The following is a 23,487-nucleotide window of genomic DNA, read 5'->3' as shown; positions in this document are numbered from 1 at the left end:
TGGACACGCCAGTAGCGGTCGGTCAGGCGGTTCCGCAGCCACAGCTGCGCCGTAAGGAAGACCATCGCGTTCGCGGCCGGAGTCCTAGAACCTCAGCAACTTGCCATTGCCATACCGCAGAGCTCTTCCATTCTCCTCTTGGGATTTTAGGCATGCACGTACACGCACCTGGCATGAGGTTTTTGGTTTTTGGTGTTTTTCTTTCTTTTATTTTTTATTTATACAAAAGAAACAAACCCTCGTGTCAAGGGCTGATGCTCAATAGATGACAGTGAAGGAGCTGCTCTGCTACATCCGAAATCCCAACCCAGAAGTAGGTGGCCTACGAATGGTTTAGCACCAGGTTCCCCACCAGCGTGCATTCCCTGATGGGCGAGGGAGTGGCCCCCTTTCTGGCTGCCTCCCAGCTCCCAGGATGAAGGGCTCTTTGCACTGGACCCTGGTCCTGACGCCACCCAACATGAATTTTAAGCCACTGGGTCCAGGACTCGAACTGCAGTCGACTATGTGGGAGTCCAGCAGTGTAACCACTCTGCCATCTATTGGTCCCAGTCTTTGACTCTTCTGTTGACATCATGTTTTTGCTGTTGGTATGCCTGTCGCTTCCATCATACTGGTTTGCAAAGCAGATAATCAACGTTCTTTTACAAATGATTATAACAAGAATAAATAGGGTTCATATATGTTCTAAAAGAATACTCCTAAGGATAGAATTAATTGGAGCCAGCTGATAGGTTAAGGGCACTGGACTCCCACATGGCCGACTGTGGATCAAGTCCCGGACCTGGCAGCTTGCTTTCTCACTTCCCCTTTCTCTCTCTCTCTCTCTCTCTCTCTCTCTCTCGTCAAATTTTAAAAAATAATACTAATAACAAAATTAAATAAATAAGTATTTTTAAAAGAATATGCTTACTTGAGCTATGTAGTCTTCTTTCTAAATCTCTGGTTCTTGCCTAAGTTCTAGGTAAGAAACAGGTCTCCAGTAGTTGTGTAGGAAGCCTGAGAGAAAGGTACAGTTCTGCTCTCCCACTTCCCTAACCGTCCTCCCCTTTTGTCTATGTGAAAATTCCATGATTCTAGTTATCTTCATCTGACTAAGTATTGAGAATAGTTGCTTTTGTCTTAGCCTGTAGACCCCGTATTGACCTGTGTTTTAAAATACCAACTGTTTTTAGATGCCACAGTGGAATTATCCCTCGACAGCACACAAAATAATCAGAAGAAGGTGCCAGCCAGAACGCTCATTTCTCTTCCTTCCCAGGAAGCCACTAACTCCTCTAAGCCCCAGCCAAGTTACGAGGAGGTGAGAATCTCGTTTCTTTCAGATTTGTAGAACTCTGTGCTGCCATTCTGTTGCGTACGAACTTTGAGGAGATGTTTAATGACTCTTGCAGAAGACCTTCATAGTTAGTGGACAGCCGGACCCCAGTAAAGAACTCTCTGGGGCAGAGTATCCATTGCCCAGAGGACAGCATGAAGCCTTCCAATGGTCACTGATGGTATTCAGTGGCCGAAGCTCCCATGTTCAGGAGCATAGTCCTTCCTCACTCCCTACTTAAGGATGGGCAAGTCTTCCAAAACCTAGTAAAATCATTGCCGTCAAAACAAGATTTTGAAGGAACAGACCTTCGAGACCCTTGAGCTGGTCCTTAACTTAAAATTGTGGGAGCTGGCTCCTTGGAGTTGTTGGGAATGGACAGAGCTGAACACTGATACACAGAAGGACACATCTTGATTTTGTTTTTTCAGTAAGGGTGATTCAGGGTAAAATTAATAACTTTTTTCATTTCAAATCTCATGGTTTGTGTTTCCTTTAAAAAGCTAGAGGAAGAAGAACAGGAGGACCAATTTGACTTGACAGTCGGTATAACTGACCCTGAGAAGATAGGTAAGTGTTCTTGGGACTCCTTGTGACATGGCTGTGGGAGGCGTTGGTGTCTGATCTGGGGGTACCTCCAGAGCTGACACAGCGTGCAGTGCTTCACTGTCCGTCCCGTATCGGGGTTCCCCTTGCTGTGCCTCTCAGGCACGTTACTTTATTTAGACTTTTCTTAGCATTGGGAATCAGAGACATCAAATAACACTAGCACCCTTTTAAAATTTTTTCCTAGTTTTCCTCTAGGGTGCCTGAGCTCGCCAGAGAGAGACAGAGAGAGAGAGACAGAGAGAAGGTGAGGAACCCCCACCCCAGGGGAGATGACCACGCCGCAATCCGTTTTGCTCTCGGGACTTTGGGCACACAAATACCCAGTGTGATTTTCAAGCTGCCAGATCTGGGACTTAAACTGTGGTCAGCATGTGGGATCCAGCCACCTTAATGTCCACAGCATCTGCTGGCCCTAGTAATCCTTCTTAATTATTTATTTATTTTATTTATTATTGTTATTATTTTTAAGTTTGCTTTAGGGCATATGTGCTCACCACACATGAGACAGAGACAGAGACACACATGCGAGAGAGAGAGAGGGGAAAATGAGAAAGCAAGCCACCAGGTCCGGGACCTAGAATCCTTTTAAGGCTAGCCACTGGCGTTGTGGTTAAGGTAGTCGGTTCCCAAATGACTGACAGCACGGTTCAAGTCCTGACCCAGAGGCTTGAAAAACACATTGGGCCCTTGCGCATGCATTTTAAAGTCCTGACAGGAGGGAGGAATGGAGAAGGGGTTGTGGTGTGGTCACGGGAGGTGCTTTCTCTCACTTTCCCTCCCTTCGTCTCCCTCTCTATCTTTCTTCAGTGACAAGGTGTGCCCTTTGGCAAAAAAAAAAAAAAAAATCCCTTTTTAAAAACTCAAATGTGGGACCAGTCAATGGCGTAATGGCTACATTGCTGGACTCCCATGTAGTCAAACGTGGTTCGAGTCCCAGACCCAGTGGCTTAAACTCACACTGGGCGCGTGTGTGTGTGTGCCCAAGATCCTGAGAGGACAATAGAGGAGAAGGGATTGCAGTGTGTGGCCATCCCCCCTGGGGGGTGATTTCTCACTTTCTGTCTCTCTGTCTTTCTGGCAAGCACACGTGCCCTTACAGCAAAAACCTCTCCAAAAAAGAAAACCCTAAATGTTGGGGCAGGCAGCTGGCATGGTGGTTAAGGGCACTGGACTCCCACGTGGCTGACCGTGGTTCCAGTCCTGGACCTGGCAGCTTGCTTTCTCACTTTCCTTCTCTCTCTCTCTCTCTCTCTCTGTTCTTCTCTGGTCAAATTAAAACAAATAAATAAACAAACAAACAAATAAATAAATAAGTTAAAGTCATTCTTAGAAACAAGCAAAAAACAATGTTGCCTTCTTCTAGTTAACGAGACCATTTTAAACCCTCTGGATCATAAAGTTTACTCAATCACCCTAAAAATAAATGCAATAAAATTTTAGTATACTAAACTTATCTTCCCTTCGAAAAGTTTGAAACTCTCTGTTATTACTTATTTCATACTCTCAATATCCTAGTGAGGTAGGGAAGTCTGTGGCACTTTCATAAATGAAACACTAAAATACCCAGGTCGAATTGCAAGTAATTGAAATTCAATTTTCAGAAAGCATAAAACTTAAATCCAGATTTGGATTTCTAAAATAGCCTTCCCCTGTCCCATGCCTGGAGGGTTATCAGTGAGCAGAAAACATTAGGCCCACTTTCCTTGTTCCAGGTAGAGTCCCTTACAGAGAGGCTGTGCAGAGTCTTGTGCTCCCGAACAGGGTATAGTGTATATGGCTGAGAGAGGAAAAGAAACTTCCAACTCTTTGTCTATTCAGAACTAAAGACAGAAATTTGTAAAGACTAGTAAGATCTTATCGGACCGGGGCCAACAGCTGGCATAATGTTTATGTCGCTGGACTCCCATGTATTCAACTGCGGTTCGCATCCCGGACCCAGTGGCTTGAACTCACGTCGGGCGCGTGTGCATGCGTGCCCAAGATCCCCAAGGAGAATGGAGGAGAAGGGATTGCAGCGTGGCCATCCCCCCTGGGGGGTGATTTCTTGCTTTCTGTCTCTCTGTCTCTCTCTTTCTGGCGAGTACATGCACCCTATAGCAAAAACCTCTCCGGGAAAAAAAAAAAAAAGATTTTATGGGACTGACCTGTGGCCTCATGGTTAAGGGAGCTGGATCTCACTTGGCCAACTGCGGTTTGAGGCCTGACCTTAGTCATTTGAAAAACATGCCGGGTGCATGTGTGTGCATGTCCAAAATCTAGATAGAATGGAGAGATGGCAAAGGGATCGCAGCATTACCACGCCCCATTGAGGGGTGCTTTCTCCCGCTCCTCCTCTTTCTCTGGCAATTGCAGTAAGTAGACTTTATGCCAGAATGGTTGTCATTAAATTGTTGGTTTTTACTTTTCCTAAATATTGCACCATTAGGACGTTTTTGAGCATCTTATATAATTCCCTCACCAAACAGTGGAAGGAATTGAAGGCGCCATGTGGTCTGTGGCAGAACCCGCACCAGGACTTTAAATGACCTGTCCAGGTTCCCTTTGCCTCAGTAATGTTTATGAATATTCTGTAAGCATGTAAATCTTAACCTAGTTTTTAGCTGCTTTAAATTCTTGGGGAAAGAAGACATATTATGAATAGTGCTAATTGTTTTAATATCTAATGTCATGATGTCTGGCCCAAGAGACATAGTATATTAATTTCCTAGGGCTGCAATAGCAAAATATAATAAACTAGGAGACTTGAAACCACAGAAATACGTTATCTCACAGCTCTGGAGTCCCGAAGTCTGAAAACATGCTGTCAGCGGGGCCTTGGTCCCCGTGAAGGCACTGGGGAAGAGCTGTCTCATACGTCTGCCCCGCTTCTGGTAGCCTCAGGTGATCCTTGGCTTAGAGGCTCGTTACTTCAGCCAGCCTCTGCCCTCCTTGTCACATGACATCCTTCCTAGGTGTCTCTGTATCATCTTCTAGTGCATGTCTATCTCTGTGTCCAAATTTTCTACCCCGTGCCCCCCATTTTAATAAGGACAACAATTATATTGGACTAGGGCCCATTCTGCGGTCCTCATTTTAACTTGATTGCATCTGGAAACAAAGTCGCATTCTGGGGTGCTGCAAGTTACAACTTTAAACATACCTAATTAAAGGAGATTTATCCTATGACAGTAGTTTACATATTTCATGGATCAGCTCTTTTTACACACAGATACTCTTGGTCATAAGCTTTCTTTCCCTTGCACCACAGCCTAGATTAGTTGTGTTGATGCCAAGAAACCAGCTAATTAAAACATTTTCCTATTCAAGGCCTGATCTTTATAACAGCACATTCTGTTTATAGGCTGTTTATCAGATATATGCTTTTCAGTCACTACATATCTAAACCGATTAGAGTCTGACTTCTACCAGGATATTCTCTTTCTAGCCGTGGTAATTCATATATGCCATCTTCAACTCTGAAATTATTCAGAAAACGTATGTAAATGTTAAGACCATGGTATTACCTCTGAAGTGCTCTTATACCTAGATGAGGATAGTAATTTACTTGTCTTCAATTTTAAATGTCTGGTTTTGTTTCTGGATGCCTCCTAGCTCCTCTGTATTCAAAAGACTTTAACCTCATTGGTTCTTTCCTCTCTCGGTTCCTCTTGGTGAACACTGGAGGGATACAGAGGACGTGGAGGAGGGCTGTGGTGGGGTTGAGGAGGTAGAACAGGCAAGCCTTCTATTCCAACACAGTCTGTAGCTTCTCTGTACTGTGTGAAGCTGGGCATTTCCAGCCTTCTCATTGGAACCAAGCTGCAGTGTGCTGGCCCAGCTTGCCACTACTGCCCCTTCCTCCCCTGGCCCCTCGCCCCAGGACCAGTTCAGGAGTTTAAGCACCTGCTAATTATTGGCCTAGGTTTTCTGCTGTTTGATGTGGGGAGGAATCGGGGGCACGGGGAGAAGGGGAACAAAACTAACCCCAAACACCACAGTCCAGCACCGGAGCTGGGTCTGCCTGGACTGCAGTGTATATCTTTTCATTGCTCAGGGAGTCAATGGCGCCTTTATCTCCCTGAGTGGTCTAGGCCAGGACACTACCACAGAGGAAAACAGTTGCTTGAATCCCAAATTATTTAACAGTCAAAGGCTTTTTCATAAGAATAATTCCTCCAGGAAAAAGAGATTTGTGTGACATCAGGCAGCCAAAGTATCCTCCTGCCAGGCCCTTTGCTCTGGGTGAACATGAGCAGCATGGTTCAGAGAGGTCAGTGTCCCCCAGCACCAGCGGAGGGGGCCGTGATGATATTTCTGAAAGAGCAAACCAAGCCCAGAGCTATCCTAGGGTAGGACTACTTGTTTCCTTTTGCATCAGTTGCTTCCTTCTCCTCCTGCTTTATACAGCAAGAGAATTGTTTGGTTTCGGACAGATGTGTGCAGCCAGCCCAAATATTGGCATGGTAACAACCGATGGATTGTCAGTGTCCAGGACTGCTTTGTAGAGGGTATAAATGGAGCCTGGCTTTGGAACAGGGAGCCGACTCTCTTGTCTAATTCAAACTGGGTCCAGCCTGCATCCGTGGGGGCATGATATCTGCCCCAGGGGTCCTAAGGCAGAGCTAGAGCTGCATTTTTGGAGTGCATATAAAGCTTGGAGATGAACCCAAGTATCCCTTCTTATGCAGGGCTCCATGGCGTATGATTCCTGGTTAGATGTTAGCACGTGTAGCGTTGCTTTGGTTTACAGAACAATCCTCTCCTGTCTCCTTGTTCCCCCACAGGAGACGGCATGAATGCGTACGTAGCCTACAAAGTCACAACACAGGTGAGTCCAGGTAACCCCGCTGATGGCCATCTTAACAGATGTGGGCGTCCATACTAAGGAGGTCGGCATTGAGATTGTTCCTGGGTATCTCTTCAGTTTCTTTGCCAATGTCTTTCATGTTTATTCAAGATAAAGCAGCGCATCTCCTCTTAGTAATCTCATCTGGGTACTCCCGACTGGGCCTTCCCAAGCTTTCAGAGAGCTGATGCTCAGCGTGCTCCTCTGTTTTATCGTGGCATATGGTGTGGGGACTGGCTAGTGGCATAACAGTTGAGGCTCTGGATTCCCACATGGCCAACTGCCATTCAAGTTCCAGACCTAATGGCCTGAAAACCACAACAAATAAATAGATAAATAAATCAATAAATGTTTTTTTAAAAAAGACACGTGGTGTGTCCACATTAGCCCCAGCCCTCTTCGGAATTGTGTCGTGGAGCTAGTGTGACATATTGTCCTAAACCAAGAGCAATTACACACTTCAGAGTCCTCAGTCCTTTTGAGGTTTCCTCTGTGGAGCTTCTTTTAATATTTTCCTTAACCTTTTGTCCCTCAGGTCTGGTCTTCCTTTTTTCTATAATATTAATGCATACAAAATTACCCAATGTGTGCAAGTTATGAAGCACAATAAAATGAAGCTCTGAACCTACCACCAGTCTTAAGATGAGTACCACTGAGTCCCCCTGCGTGTTTCTCCCCGTCACAGCCAGCCTCATCCTTGGGAAGGGGTCACCTTCCTGAGCTGGCTCTCATTTCCTTTGATAAGTCTCGAAACAATGCATCATTTTGCCTTGCTTTTGAGTATCATAAAAGTGGCATCATGCTGAAAATAGTGCTTTCTTTACTCAGTACCATTTCTCGGACCATTCTTGCGGCCGTAGCTACAATCAGTCCATCATGTGCACACCCTGTAATACATTCATCCGTCTTCCTGTGGTGAACATTTTCTGTGGCGAACATGTCTCCATTTTTTGTAACTGAACTGTGGACATTCTTACACGTCTCTACTACACACAGGGAAGAGATTTTAGGGACTATAACCAGGAAGAGTTCCCCTGAGTCATAGGTAGTATGAACACTGAACACAGGAATGCAGACTATTTTTTTAAATCTTGGTACCAATTTGTACTCCCACTGGCGGTATGTAAAAGTTGCCATTGATTCACGTCCTTGCCAGTAATTGGCAAGGCAAACCTCCTTAAACTTTGCCTATCTGGTGAGTATCACGTGCTGTCGTTATGGTATGTGCCTGGCGTTTTTTACCAGACCTGTCCTTTGTCTTGTCTCTTGGTTACTTGTGGGCCTGCCCTGCGTCCTGTGAGCTCTCGATCCAATGACACCTTAAAGTGTCTACAGCATAGACATTTCATCCCCCACTTCCTCTCTTAGAAGCACTCTTTAGACTGTACATTTTTTTAGTTTGGCTGCTTTAATTCTAGCAGCCCACACAATTAAATAAGTTAGTGCAGGATGAATAGGTTATAGGCGACTGTAGAATTCTAGCGTTAAAATAGAATTCATCATTTGCTTCTTCAGAGCTAGGGTTCTTAACCTGGGAATGGAGCTGTATTTGAATTTAATTGCTTACCTTTGTAATCCTATGCATTTAAAATCATTAGTCTATGAAGGAACTCCTTAGGCTCTCAGACTACCAAAGAAACGATAGCTCAAAAAAGTTCAAGAATTTAAGAATCTCTGCCTTGGAGAAAGTAACAGTATTTGCCAGGTAGCTAAAGGGCAAGTGTCTGGGAAATGGATGTCTCTAATGCCAGCTGGCTGGTTTTCAAGGTACTAATTCATTCTCTATTTGGAATGAAATCGCCTTGTGTTTTTTCTGTCCCCAAGACGAGCTTACCAATGTTCAGAAGTAAACAGTTTGCAGTGAAAAGAAGATTTAGTGACTTTCTGGGTCTTTATGAGAAGCTTTCAGAGAAGCACTCTCAGAATGGCTTCATTGTCCCTCCTCCACCTGAAAAGAGCCTAATAGGTAAGCTTGTGGTCTTCAATTCCATTTGGATTTTTTTCCTTTGCATTCACTCTATAATATACTTACTTATATGAGACTAATTCTATTAACAGCTTAATTTGTGATTAGAAAAGGTATTCCTGGGACCAGCAGATGGTGTAGTGATTGTGTCGCTGGACTCACACATAGTTGACTGTGGTTCGAGTCCCAACCCAGTAGCTTAAAACTCATGCCAGGCACGTGTGCATGCATGCCCAAAATCTCCAAAGAGGAGAATAGAGGAGGAGGGACTGTGGCATGGCCATGCCCCTGGGGGGTGATTTCTCGCATTCTGTCTCTCAGTCTCTCTCTGGTGAGTGCACACATCCTATAGCAAAAAATCTCTTAAAAAAAAAAAGGGATTTCTAGCATCTTTGTATATTTGAGGACTAGACAAATAGCATATTTTGACATGGTCTCTTTCCTTGGGTATAGTTGGGGCTCTGGTTCTAGTCTCTAGAGTTTTTTGTTTTGTTTTGATATCCAGGAGTCTTAAATGATCGCTGCTACTCCAGATTGAAATGTACTATCTTGGAGTGGGGGCAGGGGAACCTTCCCATTACTGTTAATTGATGTTAATCTCTTATTATAATGAGTCCCACAGCCCCATTTTTAGAAAATATACACTCTGTAAGTTTGACAGTTTAGAACGTTCAACACTTAGAGACTATTTAAAAAATTATTCTCATGCAAAGAACCTTTTTTCATGCCTGCAGGGGCCCAGCCCTCTAGTGTAACAGTCACTATACATAGGGAGCTGGACCCCATGTGGACAACTGAGGTTTAAGTCCTGTTCGGATCCTGGCCCTGGAGGTGTGAAAAACACACCAGGTGCTTGTGCATGCCTGCCCAAAATACTGACAGGATGGAGAAATGCAGGAAAAGGATTGCATCATGACCATGCCTCTCTCTGTCTCTCTCTCACGAGTGCATGCACCCTAAAATGGCCTTAGGGAGAGACAAGACAGAGGAGAGAGAGAAAGCACCAACTCCAATGGGCATGGTCTCTTCTCTATGTCTCCACCATGTTGGGATTTGGGGCAGAAACGTACACACACCCAGGATATTTTTCAAGCTACTTGGGTAGGGATTCAAACAGCATGGTCACCCATGTGAGAGCTGACTCCCTTAACCACTAGGCCATCAGGCCAGCCTGGTTGTGCTTTGTAATGCTATGCTCATTGCCTTTCTTCCTATTGGTTTTTTTTACACAGTTATTTGTTTCATGATGATTTATGGTAATTTTACTTTTTAAATTCCATGTTAGGAATGACAAAAGTGAAAGTTGGGAAGGAAGATTCTTCTTCTGCAGAATTTCTTGAAAAACGGAGGGCTGCTCTAGAAAGGTAACTGCCATACACCCGCTTTCCTGCATGACGTGAGAACAGGTGAAAAACTGAAACTGACTAGATTATGAAACATTTGCTTGAGTTAGTGGAGATGAAACTTGAGTGAATTAAGATTCACATCTCCTGGGCCATTTGGTAGCACAGTGGTTAAAGTGGATGGATCCCACGTGGCCAGCTGCACAGTTCAAGTCTCATAGTTTAGAAGACATACTGGGACAGAAAAAAAAAGAAGAAGAAGAAGAAGAACACACTGTGTGTGTGTGTGTGTGTGTGTGTGTGTGTGTGTGTGTGTGTGTGTGCCCAAAATCCCAGAGGAAAAATGGAGAAAAAGGGATTGTGATGTGACCATCCCCCTATGGTGCTTTCTTTCTCCCTGCCCCACCTCCACAAGTACACCCACCCTGTGGCGAATCAAAAAATAAATAACAAACAAAGATTCACATCTACATATTACCTCTAATATCTCTTAGCTCTACGTCTCTTATCTTCCTGCCTTTGGAATGGACCGTCTTTCTTTCCCCATCCTGAGTGAGCACATTGTTCTGTTCTCCTTGGGTGATCAGAACGAACGGCTCCGAGGGCTGCTTCTGACCAGTTACTTTTATGTCCCTTTCTGAAATGTGAAAAAGATGGACTTCTGTGCTCACAAGCAAATCCCACTTATGTGCCTTATCCGGGGACATTTTAGGTAGTGAAAGACATGGCACCTCTGCTGGCACTACCAGGTATGATGCCCAAAACCTTGTGAAGCCAGATCAAGTAACCAGGTCACAACTGTTTACCTCTCAGGTACCTTCAGAGGATTGTGAATCATCCTACCATGTTACAGGACCCTGATGTCAGGGAGTTCTTGGAAAAAGAAGAGGTTAGTATTATACAGTCTGAACTTAACAATTTTTATCTTTCCCTCATTAAACAGAACTAGTTCATTCAACAAATATTCGAGCATTTGGTATGCTTACTGCAAGACTATACCCTCCTCCTAGGAGTGACTAGTATTTTTCAGCATTTGACATAGAAGAAGTTCTGCCCATAGTCAAAAGCAACTAGTTGTAGACATCAAACCGCAACCTAGTTTCATCGTGTTGGATCAACACAATAACCTCTTGGACACGTCCTTGGCATGTCTTCCGTAGGTTACTACTTGGCTCCAGTTGAAGGCATATTTTGTGCCAGTAGCCGAGGGACATTGGTTAAATAGCAATCACCACAGGCCACAGAACTGCCAAGCAGCAAAAGTGTTGATTCAAGAGGACAGTCTTTACAGGCTCTGCGTAGGCGGTTCATAATTATGAAGAAGGGAAACAGCCCTTAACAACTGAGTAATTAAGTGAAAGATACCAATACAACAAGTACTTTATTCTTATCAGAAGCAAAGCATATGGGAATGTTTGCACATGGGAGCATACATTGAATTACAAAATGTGAACGAAAACAGTATATGAATACAGCTGTAGAAACACATAAGTCATTAAGGACCAAAAGTTACATTAGAATAAAATAGAGTTTTATATCAACATAGAGATTAGAAAGAAGGGACAAAATAGGACTATCAATTGGGGGCTTTTTGGGTTTATTTTGGAAATTTTCTTTAATTTATGTATAGTATGTATTACTTTACTGAAGAAAATGGTACTCAGTATGTGATATTTCTTTTCCCCCAAAGTGAATTGTTTTTAAGAGAGAAATGATGCACACTCCTAACTGTCTCCGTACCATGATCCTCTCCCAACCTCAGCCAGCCTGGATCCTGGGCATGTGTGTGTCTCAGACATGAATCAAGGACCTTCTCTTGTGGGTTCAATTTGTTACTGCTGTTCTATTGTCTGGCCCCCAAAATACAGGGTTTTTTTTGTTGTTGTTTGTTTTCTTTCTGTAAGGACTATTTTATTGAACTTTTATTCATTCATTTATTTATTTATTTTAATTTGACCACAGAGGGACAGAGAGAGAGAGAAAGTGAGAAGGCAAGCCGCCAGGTCCGGGATTCAAACTGTGGTCGACCATGTGGGAATCTAGCACTCGTAACCACCATGCCACCTGTCGGTCCCCAGAATACAATTTTTAATTAAAAAATTCTGTCTAGTGCTTTAAATTTTACCGTCCTCCTCTGGGTTTTCTTAAATGTGTACTTTCACCCTCATCCTCACTTCATGTCCCTGGGATAGGGTTTGTCTACAGCAGCTCTGTGAGCACAGACAGGTCTTCACTGTGGGGCTGTCCCAGGCATCATTTTGGCACTGTTCCTGACCTCTACTTAGATGCCAGTAGCATCCCCATCTGTGACAACCCAGATCATCTACAGACATTGCTAGCTATACAGTGGAGGATAAAATGGCCCTGGCTGAGAACTACTGCTCTAGAGTCTTAAGCACTAAAATCTACTTTCTTTGGCATCCCTTTTGTGCCTTAAGAGAATAGTGATAAGACTAAGCCACTCAGGTTGTTGCTAAATATGTGGCATGCTTGGCTTAATTAGGTCATCCCTAAAAGTAGTCTCAATCTGAAAAATTAATGCTCTTATCCTTGGACCCTTGTTCCCTGAGGAAAATCAAATGGAATCACAGTATACAGCAAGTCCCTCAGGACCTGAAGTCCAGTTGTGTGTAGAATGTACTAATCCAAGAGGACTTTGGACTTGACCAAAGCATGCTTGGTATTTAACCAGTTCATTGTCTAGGTGGGCAGACAATCTCGGTGGGAGGTCACCTGGCCTCATGACACTCATAGTCTACTTTCCTTTCTGCACGTGTTAGGTATAGACTCGTCTAACTGCCTTGAAAACAACCATCTATGGTTCAAGTAATTTGTCTGGAAAGTTCTGGGCATGCCATCTGAACCTGAGATAGGGACAGCAGATAACTTGCCACCCCACCTTCTTGGTCTTACAGCTGCCACGTGCCGTGGGTACCCAGACATTGAGTGGTGCTGGTCTCCTCAAGATGTTCAACAAAGCCACAGATGCCGTCAGCAAAATGACCATCAAGATGAATGAGTCAGACATTGTGAGTGGCCTGTACTTCTCAGCGCCCCCACCCCACCCCTCAGGCTATGGATTGGAAATCCTGAGAAGTCTTGGAATGTCTGCAGTTAGCCTTTTTTTTTTTCAGTGAACTTTTTTAAAAGATAATTCAGTCCCCCTTTTTTGAAAACTGCTAAGACTGCACTGTACCTACACAAGGAACCTCCGTTAAAGCTCTGGGCCTGTTGTGTTTCAGTGGTTTGAGGAGAAGCTCCAGGAGGTAGAGTGTGAGGAGCAGCGCTTACGGAAACTGCATGCTGTGGTCGAAACTCTAGTCAACCATAGGAAAGGTAATGGCCTCTGAAGCGCACTTGAAGCTGGAGGAAGCCCATGTCTCCAGTGAGCTGGACATGGGAGGACATGCCGTTCCCATGCCTCTCAGCCAGGTCGAAATTCTCAGCCCACCTGGTCCCTGATGTTCTGATCGAAAAGATATGCACGGCCCGTGCTGGCAGGAGGCACTCAGCCGCTGTGGCCATTGCACTGTCTACCTGGCAGGGGTGAAGGGAAGCTGGCCTGCTTGACCTGGGATGTGGCCTGCAGCGATATGATTTGAGTTTGTGGCTCATGTTCAAAGTGATGTCACACGTGCTTGTGGTTACACAGTCAACACAGCCACACGCAAATGCAGGAAACTTTGTATGTCTCCTGACCTGTTTTCAATGAAATTTGCTTAAGTGCTAGTAAAATTTTTCAAATTATGAGGGCTCTCCTTCTCGGCCTTCAACTTGCTGATAATTAGAAATCTAAACAGGTATCCAGTAGCACAAGGCCAGTTCAAGGGTTGGCAAACTACGGTCTGGCCTGTGGCCTATTGCCATGAGCTGCTGAGGATGGTTTTTACATTTTTAGAGGAATGAATAGGAAAGGAAAGAATATGCAGCCTGCAAGGCTGAACTGTTCCTTCCCACCCGGCTCTGCACGGTGTGCCCTTCTCCAGAAGATGCAGGTACAGCGTGCTCAGGCAGTCATGCTCTCTTGCAAACAGGCTACAGCCCGTGAGCTGTAACATGACGTCCCTCGGCCTGTTTGTGTTAACATTGGAGCTGCTTCCTCCTGGCGGGCCTGACCTAGTGAGATACAATAGCGGGTGCCTCTCCCTCCCGCTCCTGTGACCAGGCCAGATTCCCTGCCCTTTCTGCCTAAACTTGACCACAGTGTCAGTGACTGGGTAGCAGGGCCCTCAGTGGTCACATGTGCTGGGCCCGCATTGCTAAGATATGCCATGAGTGCCAGCTGACGTGTCCCTTTTCCTTGTGAGATTCGAAGGGCCTTTGCTATCTTTTCTTCCTTCTAGAGCTAGCACTGAATACAGCCCAGTTTGCAAAGAGCCTCGCCATGCTCGGGAGCTCCGAGGACAACACAGCTCTGTCACGGGCACTCTCCCAGCTGGCTGAGGTGGAAGAAAAAATCGAGCAGCTCCACCAGGAACAGGCCAACAATGACTTCTTCCTGCTCGCAGAGCTCCTGAGTGACTACATTCGCCTTCTGGCCATAGTCCGTGTAAGCTGCTTTTCCTCCTCCTCCCTAGATTTAATTCAACTTTTCTGTGCTCTTCCTCTTCCCAAGAAAGTTCCATTCCATTATAGCTTGTAAAGTTATAAACCTTATAAAGTTATAAGCATTCCATTGTACTAGCTAGTTTTGGTGAGTCATGTTAAGGCTCGTGGCCAGTTTCCTAGGTGCGTTAGGAGAAAGGACTGCTCTGGGATTTCCAAGTGGTCTCTCAGGTTGAGCACGGTGTCCCCTGTGCTCCTTCGAGCACAGCTTATTGCAGACGTGCTGTCCTGGCCCGGAGCGGTGCCTTCCTCAGCCCTTTGGTCTTTGCCTCCTTAGCAGTAAGCGGCGACTCTGCCCCGTAAGAGCTCTTTCTGCCTTCCACTTGTCCCTTCCGTGTGGACAGTCAGGTAACGACATGGGACTGGCTTGTCCTTGCATGTAGGAGACAGCTTGTTGCCAGGGCCCTTCTGTGCTGTGCTGACCACACCGATGACTACCCTGCAGCCTGCTCAGGTCGAGCACCTCTTTTTCCTGGTGACTGGGGCAGCGTGGTTTCCCATGAGCTCTTAGAGCAATTAAGGAGGCAGAAGAGAAAACCAAGAAGCTGGCGCCTATCTTTTAAGGGCCCGGGTCTGCCCTGGTTTAGCATGGAGTCAGGCCCTGTGACCCTCCTGTTGGGAACAGTGCTGCTCCCTCCCTGCCCCCAGCACACTTCCCACCAGGGCTTCTGTGCTGTCAGGAGCGGAGCCACCGCCAGCAGGTCTGGCTTCCACCAACAGAGGTCGTAATAGAGCCTGTGGATTGCTGCCTGTCCTCCCCCTTAGGCTTTGGGTTTGCTGCTCACTTCAGAGAGATAAGAGGCTAGAAAAATAACCTGCTGAGGAATGGTTAGAACTGGTCAGACCACTTAGACAGGAGAGCCATCCCAGGAAGGGCTCCGTCTCTGGGGAAGGATTTCTGAGTACTGTTCAGGGTCACGAGAGCACAACTCTGGGTTTGACGTCCCAGGCAGGGTGAGCCTGGAGGGATGTGGCTGCGAGGGAAGCCCTGTGGGCCATAGATAGAGAAGCACCAAACTGCGAGCTGGTGATGGGACTGAAGGGAAGAGCTGAGGTTTCTTTTCTGCCTTCCCCTGAACCTGGAGCTGGACTGTGGTTAGCCCCGTGGGTTGGGCTTGCATCTTCCTTGGAGATGAAGTCGTTCTTTACCCAGTCCTTTGACGCTGAGATGTTAAGCAGTTGCAGGGGAGCAGCAGCGGCAGTGCTAGGGAGGTGAGTTGGGTGCACCGCACTTCCTAAGGTTCAAGTGTTGGTGAAGGGCCATTCTAAGGAGGCTTAGAAATATGCAGGGAACTTGGCTGAGAAAGGAAGCAATGACACGGGCGGAGGCTGGCCCTAGGCCCACTCGCACAGCCAGGCAGCCTTCTGGAGCCTGTAAACCAGCTGGGGCTGGGGGCCTGGTTTAGTTAGGCCAACTGTTGCCCATCTCTGGAAATGCTGATTGTGGTCAAGGGCCTGGAAACAAAACCAGTGAGTAGACTTTGGAGCACATCTGGGAGGCCCGGATAGCCTAGAGCAAGTGACTTTGTGGCTGGGATGAAAGCAGCATGTCCCTGGTAGTTGTGATCGTTTGAGTTATCAGGCTAGCCCTGTGTGTGACCCGGATGACAGTTTAAAGGTTGCTTCCTTAGGGGGCCTCCACTGACCCACCTCGCGGGCTAAGCTCGGTCTCTGGTACGGTTACAGCGCCCTGCTCATGTTCTCTGTGCTCTGCGTCTGTGTAAGCCCGTCCGTGGTTTTCAGGGCAATGTCGGCCTTTCTGTTTGACAGTAGGTTCCATGAGTGAGGGCGCCCGCGTTTCCTTCTCTGCCGTAATCCAAGCTCCAGGCACCTCGGGAGTGTGTAACTTGTGCACTGGCCAAGCTGAGGGGGGTGGTCCAGTGCAGAGGCCCTAGTGCTGGGCACTGCCATTGGCACTGGCCCTGTGCTCTCAGCTCTGGGAGGAGCATGAAGCAGCATGGAGGCTGGAGTGGAGTCTTACCCAAGCTTGTGCTTCCATACCTGAAACCTCCCAGCTGGGCACTAACACGTGGCTGCCGAACCCGCCCTCGCTGAGCCCCTCCCCAGCACAGCTGCTGGGAGAGCCTCCCTGAGGTTGAGGCAGAGCCAGCAGTGCTCCTGAAGAGCTCATTCCTCCCACAGGCTGCCTTTGACCAGCGCATGAAGACATGGCAGCGCTGGCAGGATGCTCAGGTCACTCTGCAGAAGAAGCGGGAGGCCGAGGCTCGGCTGCTGTGGGCCAACAAGCCCGACAAGCTGCAGCAGGCCAAGGATGAGATCACAGAGGTGAGTTCCTGAGGCAGCCCAGCCAGGGGTATTCTGCTGGCTCCTGAATGAGCCCTGGCCCCCTCCCACCCAGATGCCCGGGACCCCACAGCAGGCCAGGTAGCTGACTGCGTTAAAGGGCCGCAGCTGCTAGGGAAGCCTCTGAGAATGATCCTGGGTCTGCCGTAGGCCTGGTCCACCTCTTCTCCCTGCTCCACCCAGACTGGCCAGGGGAGGGGTCCTGGCATGTCTGTGAAAAGCCAGCTAGAGGGTTGGTACGCCTCCCTCAGCTTCTAGCCCTGCTTACGTGTACCTAAGCCGGAGGCTGTTGGAGTACCAGAGTTTTCTGGAAGACAAGGCCTGGCTGGGGCCCATAATATCTGTCTCCCAGCTAGTCTGGAGGAGGTGGCCTCTGCTGGACTCTGACTTACATGCCAAAGCCCTGATGGTCTCTGCTGCTCGCACCCAGAGGCAGTGAGCAGCTGGAATCTGACGTGCAGAATTGCTGTCCTAGATAAGGCCTTAGTACCAGCACCTGACTAGTCAGTGATCCTTCCTTACCTCTCTTCCCAGTGGGAATCTCGAGTGACTCAGTATGAAAGGGACTTTGAAAGGATTTCAACTGTGGTCCGAAAAGAAGTGATACGGTTTGAGGTGAGAGAGAAGATCCTACTTCTACTCAGTGTGCAGGGCCTGTTGTGTTTTGTTGTTGGAGTGGTCTTTGTAGGATGTATGTGTGCATGTGTCTGTCTGGGTGTTCATTTTTTCTTTTTCTCCTTAGGTTTTTGCCATAGGGCATGTGAGAGAGAGAATAAGAAATCACTTCCCGAGGGGATGACCACATCCCTTCTCCTCTCAGGATTTTGGGTACACATGTACTCACCCAGAGTGATTTTCAAGCTGCTGGGTCTGGGACTTGAACCCCGGTCTGCAGTCAGACATGTGGGAGTCCAGCATCTTAACTACCGTGCCACCTGCTGGCCTCATGTTTTTCTAAGACAGGGTCTTGCTGTGTCCCTGATCCTCCTGTCTCAGCCTCCCAAGTAGCTGGCACCTCAGGTGCATATTACTAGGCACAGCTTTCCCGGGTGACCAGGAATCGAACCTGAGTCTCCCTTGTGGCCCCCAGCCTGCCAGGCAGCAGCGTCTAGTGCATGCTACCACTGCAGGACGGAGGGCCTGTGGTAGTGTTGGTTTTGTTCACGTCTGTTGAGTAGGGACAGAGTAAGGTGCCAGTGACTTGGTGGTTCCTGTGCATAGGCCTGGCCCTCCCTGGACGTGTGCGTGTGCGTGTGTATTTGCACGTGCATGTGTGTGCTCGTTCCCGTGGCACAGCACTGCCTATCTTACTCTTGTTGCTAGACCAAAGCAATGAGACGCAGAACGGGGCTTGCAGCCTCATTTACTGTCTGGGCCCCCTTCCCCACCCTGCCCTTCAAGAAAGCCTTGCCAGGCCTCGGCAGAGGCTATTTAGCCAGGGCCCTGCATTCTGAGACTGGCCTTAGGGGGCAGTGCACTCAAGGGGAGGAACAACTGTTTGAGCAGTCAGCCTGGGACCCTTGTCTCCTCTAGAAAGAGAAATCCAAGGACTTCAGGAATCACGTGATCAAGTACCTTGAGACACTCCTGTATTCACAGCAGCAGGTATGTAAGCTGCACGGCCTTTGTCCTCCCTGCCTGCGCCAAAGGCTAACTGCCTCCTAGAGGCTTGGTGACATGAGGGACAGGCCCTGCTTCTGAGAGGGGGCCCTGCAGGCCCTGGCGCGGTAACGTGGAGCAGCCAGCAGGGTCTTTTGCTAAGCAGGAGGACCCAGCTCTGCTGCCCTACTTCTATGGTGAGTTGGTTTCTGAGGACACACCTCGTCTCTCCCCCTCCTGTAACTCCTCACCCTTTGAGTCCCCGTGGAAGCACTGAGGCCCTCGTCCTTTGTGAGGAGCTGCCTGAACTGGGCAGAACTGTGGCCTCCCTGGGAGCGGAATCCAAACAGTCTTCAGAGACTGTCCAGGAACTCGGGGCTGAGGACCCCTCAGCCTCAAGGGTGGCAAAGGCAGTGCGGCCACTTTCGCGCCTGCTCAGCGCGCCTGCCTTGGGTGGCCCAGGTGCCGGGGAATATCGCGGCATGGCGCTTGCTTCCCTCCCAGGCTGGCTCAGGCTCTGCCACTAGGTGGGGGCACTTGCTTACTGTCCCCCACTTCTTCACAGCTGGCCAAGTACTGGGAAGCCTTCCTTCCTGAGGCAAAGGCCATCTCCTAATGGACCAAGGACTCCAGAGGCCACCTGCGTGACGCTGCCTTTTTATACACTGTCCTCCTCCACCTCCATGGACCCAGGATGCCTCCTGCCTAGGCCGGACTTACCCCTGCCTCCTGCCCACGGCCCAGCTAGTCCCTGCTACTCTAACCTAACTTCATTTAGCTTCTACATATATTTTCTTACCTAAGAGAATAGTTTCCTGCTTTAAGCAAAGGACCTATAATAGGTGGTGGAATTATGGGGTAGGGGTGGAGTATTCATATAAATATATAAATACAAATGTATATTTTTCAGGATGTGGCTTAGGAACTGGGAATAACGTTTTCTGTTACTCCTGATGGTGCCATGAAAAGATTATGTAATAAAATATTTTAAAATCAGGTCACATGACTCAGAATGGTGGTGCTTTTTGCCGTAGGCCGGGGAGCAGCTGGGAAGCAGGTCCGAAATGCTCTAACTAAGTAGGTGCCCAGGGATAGTGACCAGTTTCTCTCCAGGAGTTCACGAGGTTTTCTGCTGCTTCTCTGTGGACCTGGGTTTCTTTTTTCTCTACCTACCTCGGCTACGTGTCCTGAGGGTCTCTCCGCCTGTTTCCTTCTCACTCCTGTTTCTCCAGGGCAGGAGTTTTAAAGACATCTCTTACAGTAAGAGGGGCAAAGCCTATTCTCCTGCAAAGGAGGCAGACTTCTCCGTATCCCCACCCTGTTTCCTTGAGTTTCCCGGGGCTCTGAATCTCGCCTTGTGATAGCAAGTCCTGGATTCTAACTCACTTTGCCACGTGCTCAAGAGACTGTGGATGTCTAGGTGTGAAGGACTAATAGATACTAATAAGTATCCGCATAGATACTAGAGCCAGGCGCCCAGCTGGCTGGGGTAGTCCGAGAGCTCCCACTCCTTGGCTGCTTAAAGCCCCATCACTGTGCGTTCAGGAAGGAGTGTGCGCACGGAGTCCCCGCGTGTCATAAGTGCAAGCCAAGGTGTTCAGACAAGTCCCTGCTGCTCTGGCCAGGGCAGGTGGCCCCTCAGCTATGTCCACAGCCACACAGACTGCACAGGTCAGAGTGGACATGGGCTCCTTTGGGAGTGTGAGCCGGCTCACTACCTCCATGGCACCTTCACCCCCCAGACAAGCCAGCTGCAGGGGCTGCAGGACTGCTCCCTGTTGGCTGTCTTTAGAGTGCCCTGAGCCTTGAAGAGGAGCAGCCTGAAGCCAGAGGACGCAGAATACAGACTTATTTCCCTGCACTCGGACCCGAACCCATACTGGGAAGTGCAGGTGATGGAGTATTTTTTTCAACAGGTTTTCAGAAAAAGGTCGCTCGGTCTCTCCCTGCCCCCCGCCCCGTTTCCTTATTGTCACCTTTGACCCTAACCTTCCATTCTATTTTAAATGCCTGCTTTGACACAGCTGTAATAATCTACACATGAAACATTTTGTGTCCTGCTTTTGTCACTCAGTGTTGTGTGTGTTACCAGCATTTTTTCTATATTGTTACAGATCTTCATAAACCTTATTTCTAAGGCTATATACTTTTAAGGGTTCCGTAGAGTGACTGTACCATAATTTTGATTCATCCCTTGCTGGATTCCTGATTTGGGTATTTTTTTTTCCTTCGGTAACTTAGTATGAACTCTAATATAATTACAAATGTACAGAGAAGTTGCAGGAACTCCCAGGGAACCCCCATACATCCTTTACCCAGATTTACCGGGTGTCCACATTTTATCCCTTTGCTTTGCTTTATCGACACTCGCATGTTGTATTTTCTGAATCTGAGAGTACATTGCAAACCATGCACCCCGTTACCTCGGGGACTTCAGCACACGCTTCCTTAAGAACAAGGACCTTCTCTTAGACATGGCAGTACAGTCGTCAGGTATCCAGATCAGGAGGCCTGGTGCTGATGCAGTACTGTTATCTGACCCTGGTCCGTGGTAAGTTCTGTTGTTTGTCCTTCAATGTCCTTCACAGCAGCCCGCTTGCTCTCTGGTGGGCTGTGTCCTACACTGACCTGTAACAGGATTGCTCGTGTCTCTCTCAGCTGCTCTGGCTCCCGTGCTGGCTCAGGAGCACACGGCTAGCCGTTGGTAGGATCCCCTCACATCTACATTAGGCCTTTGCGTTCTGGGCAGGAACAACATAGAAATGTGTCCTCAGTGCGTCCGAGCTCAGCTGGTGGTGTCCGCTGGGCCTGTGTATGTTGGGGTGAACTCTCACCACTTGGTCAGGTTGATGGCTGCTGGGTTCATTTAATTGTTAAATTTACTAGTTTCCCTTGTGTAATTTTTTTAAAGAAATACTTTATTTCATTTATTATCATCATTATTATTTAAGTTGACTGGAGAGAGAGAGGGAGAAAGGGAAAGTAGGAAAGTAAGCCTCCAGGTCTGAGCTCGAACCATGGTCGGCCATGTGGGAGTCCAGCGCCTTAACCACCATGCCACCTGCCGGCCCCTCCCCTGTGTACGTAACCTGTGGGGAGGCGCTTTGAGAGCCTGTTCCTTATCCACTAGTTAAAGCATCGGTGGATGGCTGGCCTTGCCTGAATTGGGTTTTGCTGTGCTGCCTGCCCACGTGGTTTTCTAAGTCCATGACGCCATCTCGGGTATTGGTCGGCGCTCTTCTGAAGAAAAGCGTCCCTTTAGTTGCCAGCGATTGCTTTGGTTTGATTTTGATTCTCAAACTGCCCCCGGTTTATAGCAGGCTCCTATGCCTTTTCAACGTGTCCCCATCGTTTCTTGAACACTTCCGTACTTTCTAGCATAAAAAGGCATCCCGGGCTCTCCTTGACTCCTTTTCATGGAGGACCATCTTTAGAGACCCAGACCTCGGTGCTGAGCACTCGTTGCTACTGGAGCGTCACTGCTTAGAGGCTGTCCGCAGGCCCAGCAAGGAAATATAGAGACGTGGAAATGCTAAGAGACAGGTCACATAAATAGATATTAAAAATCATGAACTTGAGGCCAGAAGGTGGCTAAGGTGGTTAAGGTGCAGGATCGCACATAGCCAACCACAGTTCAGGTCCGGGATCTGGTCGTGGCTCGAAAATCAACCCTGGGCATGTGTGAGAGAATGGAGGGAAGAGACTGTGAGGTGGCCACCCCGCGGCAGCGACTTCCCACTTTTCCTCTTTCTGTCTGTGTCGTTCAACAGCAAGCGGATGCGCCCTATGGCAAAAACCTTTTAAAAAAACAACTTCACACTGATATTCTAGCCCTGTGTTTGTTCTAGCCTGACCCTTATTTCATGTTTGTAACTAACTCTTTTCTCCAGAGACTTAACTTTTTATAAAGAATTTATTTAATTTTATTTATTCATTCCTTTATTTTAATTTGACCAGAGAGAGAGAGAGAGAAAGTGAGAAAGTAAGCCACCAGGTTTGGGACTTGAACTGTGGTCTGCCATGTGGAAGATGTGGAAGTGTCCAGCCCCTTAACCACCACGCCACCTGCTAGTCCCCAAGAGATTTAATTTTTAACATTTCTTGCTTTGTTAAGTTATATCTAGTGATCATCTGGATACTGTCAATTCCTTTTATTATTTTTTTTAGAGAAAGATTTTTCCTATTAGGGCACGTGTGCTTGCCAGACAGACAGACAGCAAGAACTCACCCCCCAGGAGGGATAGCTATGCTGCAATTCCTTCTCCATTGTCCTCTCGGGGTTTTAGGCATACACACACATGCTGAACATGAGTTTCAAGCCACTGGGTCCAGGACTCGAACCATGATCACCTATGTGGGAGTCCAGCACTTTAACCAGTACTCCACCTGCTGGCCCCAGCAACTCTGTTTTTGTTATTTCCTTGGGACAGGCTCTTCTGGTTTCACAACTGCCTTCTCAGACTCCGGTCTTCAGGGCTCATGCATGTCTGTGCAGAGCTCACAGACATGGAAATCGAGGAGGCCAGTGGTAGATGGGGAGGGGGAGTACTGAGCCAGAAGCCTCTACCTGTGGAATCAGGCGAGAGAAAGGTGTGGAGAGTGACGCTGGCTTTTACAAAAGAACTGCCTTGGGACCAGCAGATGGCATAATGGTTACATCATTGGACTCCCACGTAGTTGACCATGGTTCGAGTCCCAGACCCAGTAGCTAAAAACACGCCAGGCGCATATGCATGCATGCCCAAAATCCCAAGAAGAGAAGGGATTATGGCATGGCAATCACAGGGTGGGGGGAGTGTGATTTCTCCCTTTCTGCTCCCTTTCTGTCTCTTTGGCAAATGCATGCACCTGGTAGCAAAAATCTCTCTAAAACAAAAGAAAAGAACTGTGCCTTAAAGATGAAGAGGTTTTTGTTCCT

The 23,487-nt window shown here is 47.7% G+C and overlaps 1 protein-coding gene across 5 annotated transcripts in view; it reads left to right on the top strand.

The window, feature by feature from the left end:
- The window catches only part of SNX1 (sorting nexin 1), a 44,250-nt gene extending 24,680 nt beyond the window's left edge, over positions 1–19,570 (top strand). For 4 of the 5 annotated variants that reach the window (XM_006141749.3, XM_006141746.3, XM_006141750.3 and 1 more), the window contains 13 exons: positions 1,176–1,303; positions 1,822–1,888; positions 6,691–6,734; positions 8,577–8,718; positions 10,004–10,082; positions 10,875–10,950; positions 12,977–13,090; positions 13,304–13,397; positions 14,405–14,610; positions 16,809–16,952; positions 17,505–17,585; positions 18,504–18,575; positions 19,135–19,570. In XM_006141749.3, the coding sequence (XP_006141811.1) occupies positions 1,176–1,303; positions 1,822–1,888; positions 6,691–6,734; positions 8,577–8,718; positions 10,004–10,082; positions 10,875–10,950; positions 12,977–13,090; positions 13,304–13,397; positions 14,405–14,610; positions 16,809–16,952; positions 17,505–17,585; positions 18,504–18,575; positions 19,135–19,185 (1,298 nt within the window). In that variant the 3' untranslated portion in view covers positions 19,186–19,570. The remainder of the gene's footprint in view (positions 1–1,175; positions 1,304–1,821; positions 1,889–6,690; positions 6,735–8,576; positions 8,719–10,003; positions 10,083–10,874; positions 10,951–12,976; positions 13,091–13,303; positions 13,398–14,404; positions 14,611–16,808; positions 16,953–17,504; positions 17,586–18,503; positions 18,576–19,134) is intronic. The other variant, XM_006141748.3, reaches the window with a different exon arrangement.
- The last annotated feature ends 3,917 nt before the right edge of the window (positions 19,571–23,487 follow it).

This window comes from Tupaia chinensis, unplaced genomic scaffold, assembly GCF_000334495.1.
Source record: "Tupaia chinensis unplaced genomic scaffold, TupChi_1.0 Scaffold000063_1, whole genome shotgun sequence".
NCBI classification, from domain to species: Eukaryota; Metazoa; Chordata; class Mammalia; order Scandentia; family Tupaiidae; genus Tupaia; species Tupaia belangeri.
The sequence above is the reverse complement of the archived record's forward strand: the minus strand, read 5'-3'. Positions and strand labels throughout refer to the sequence as shown.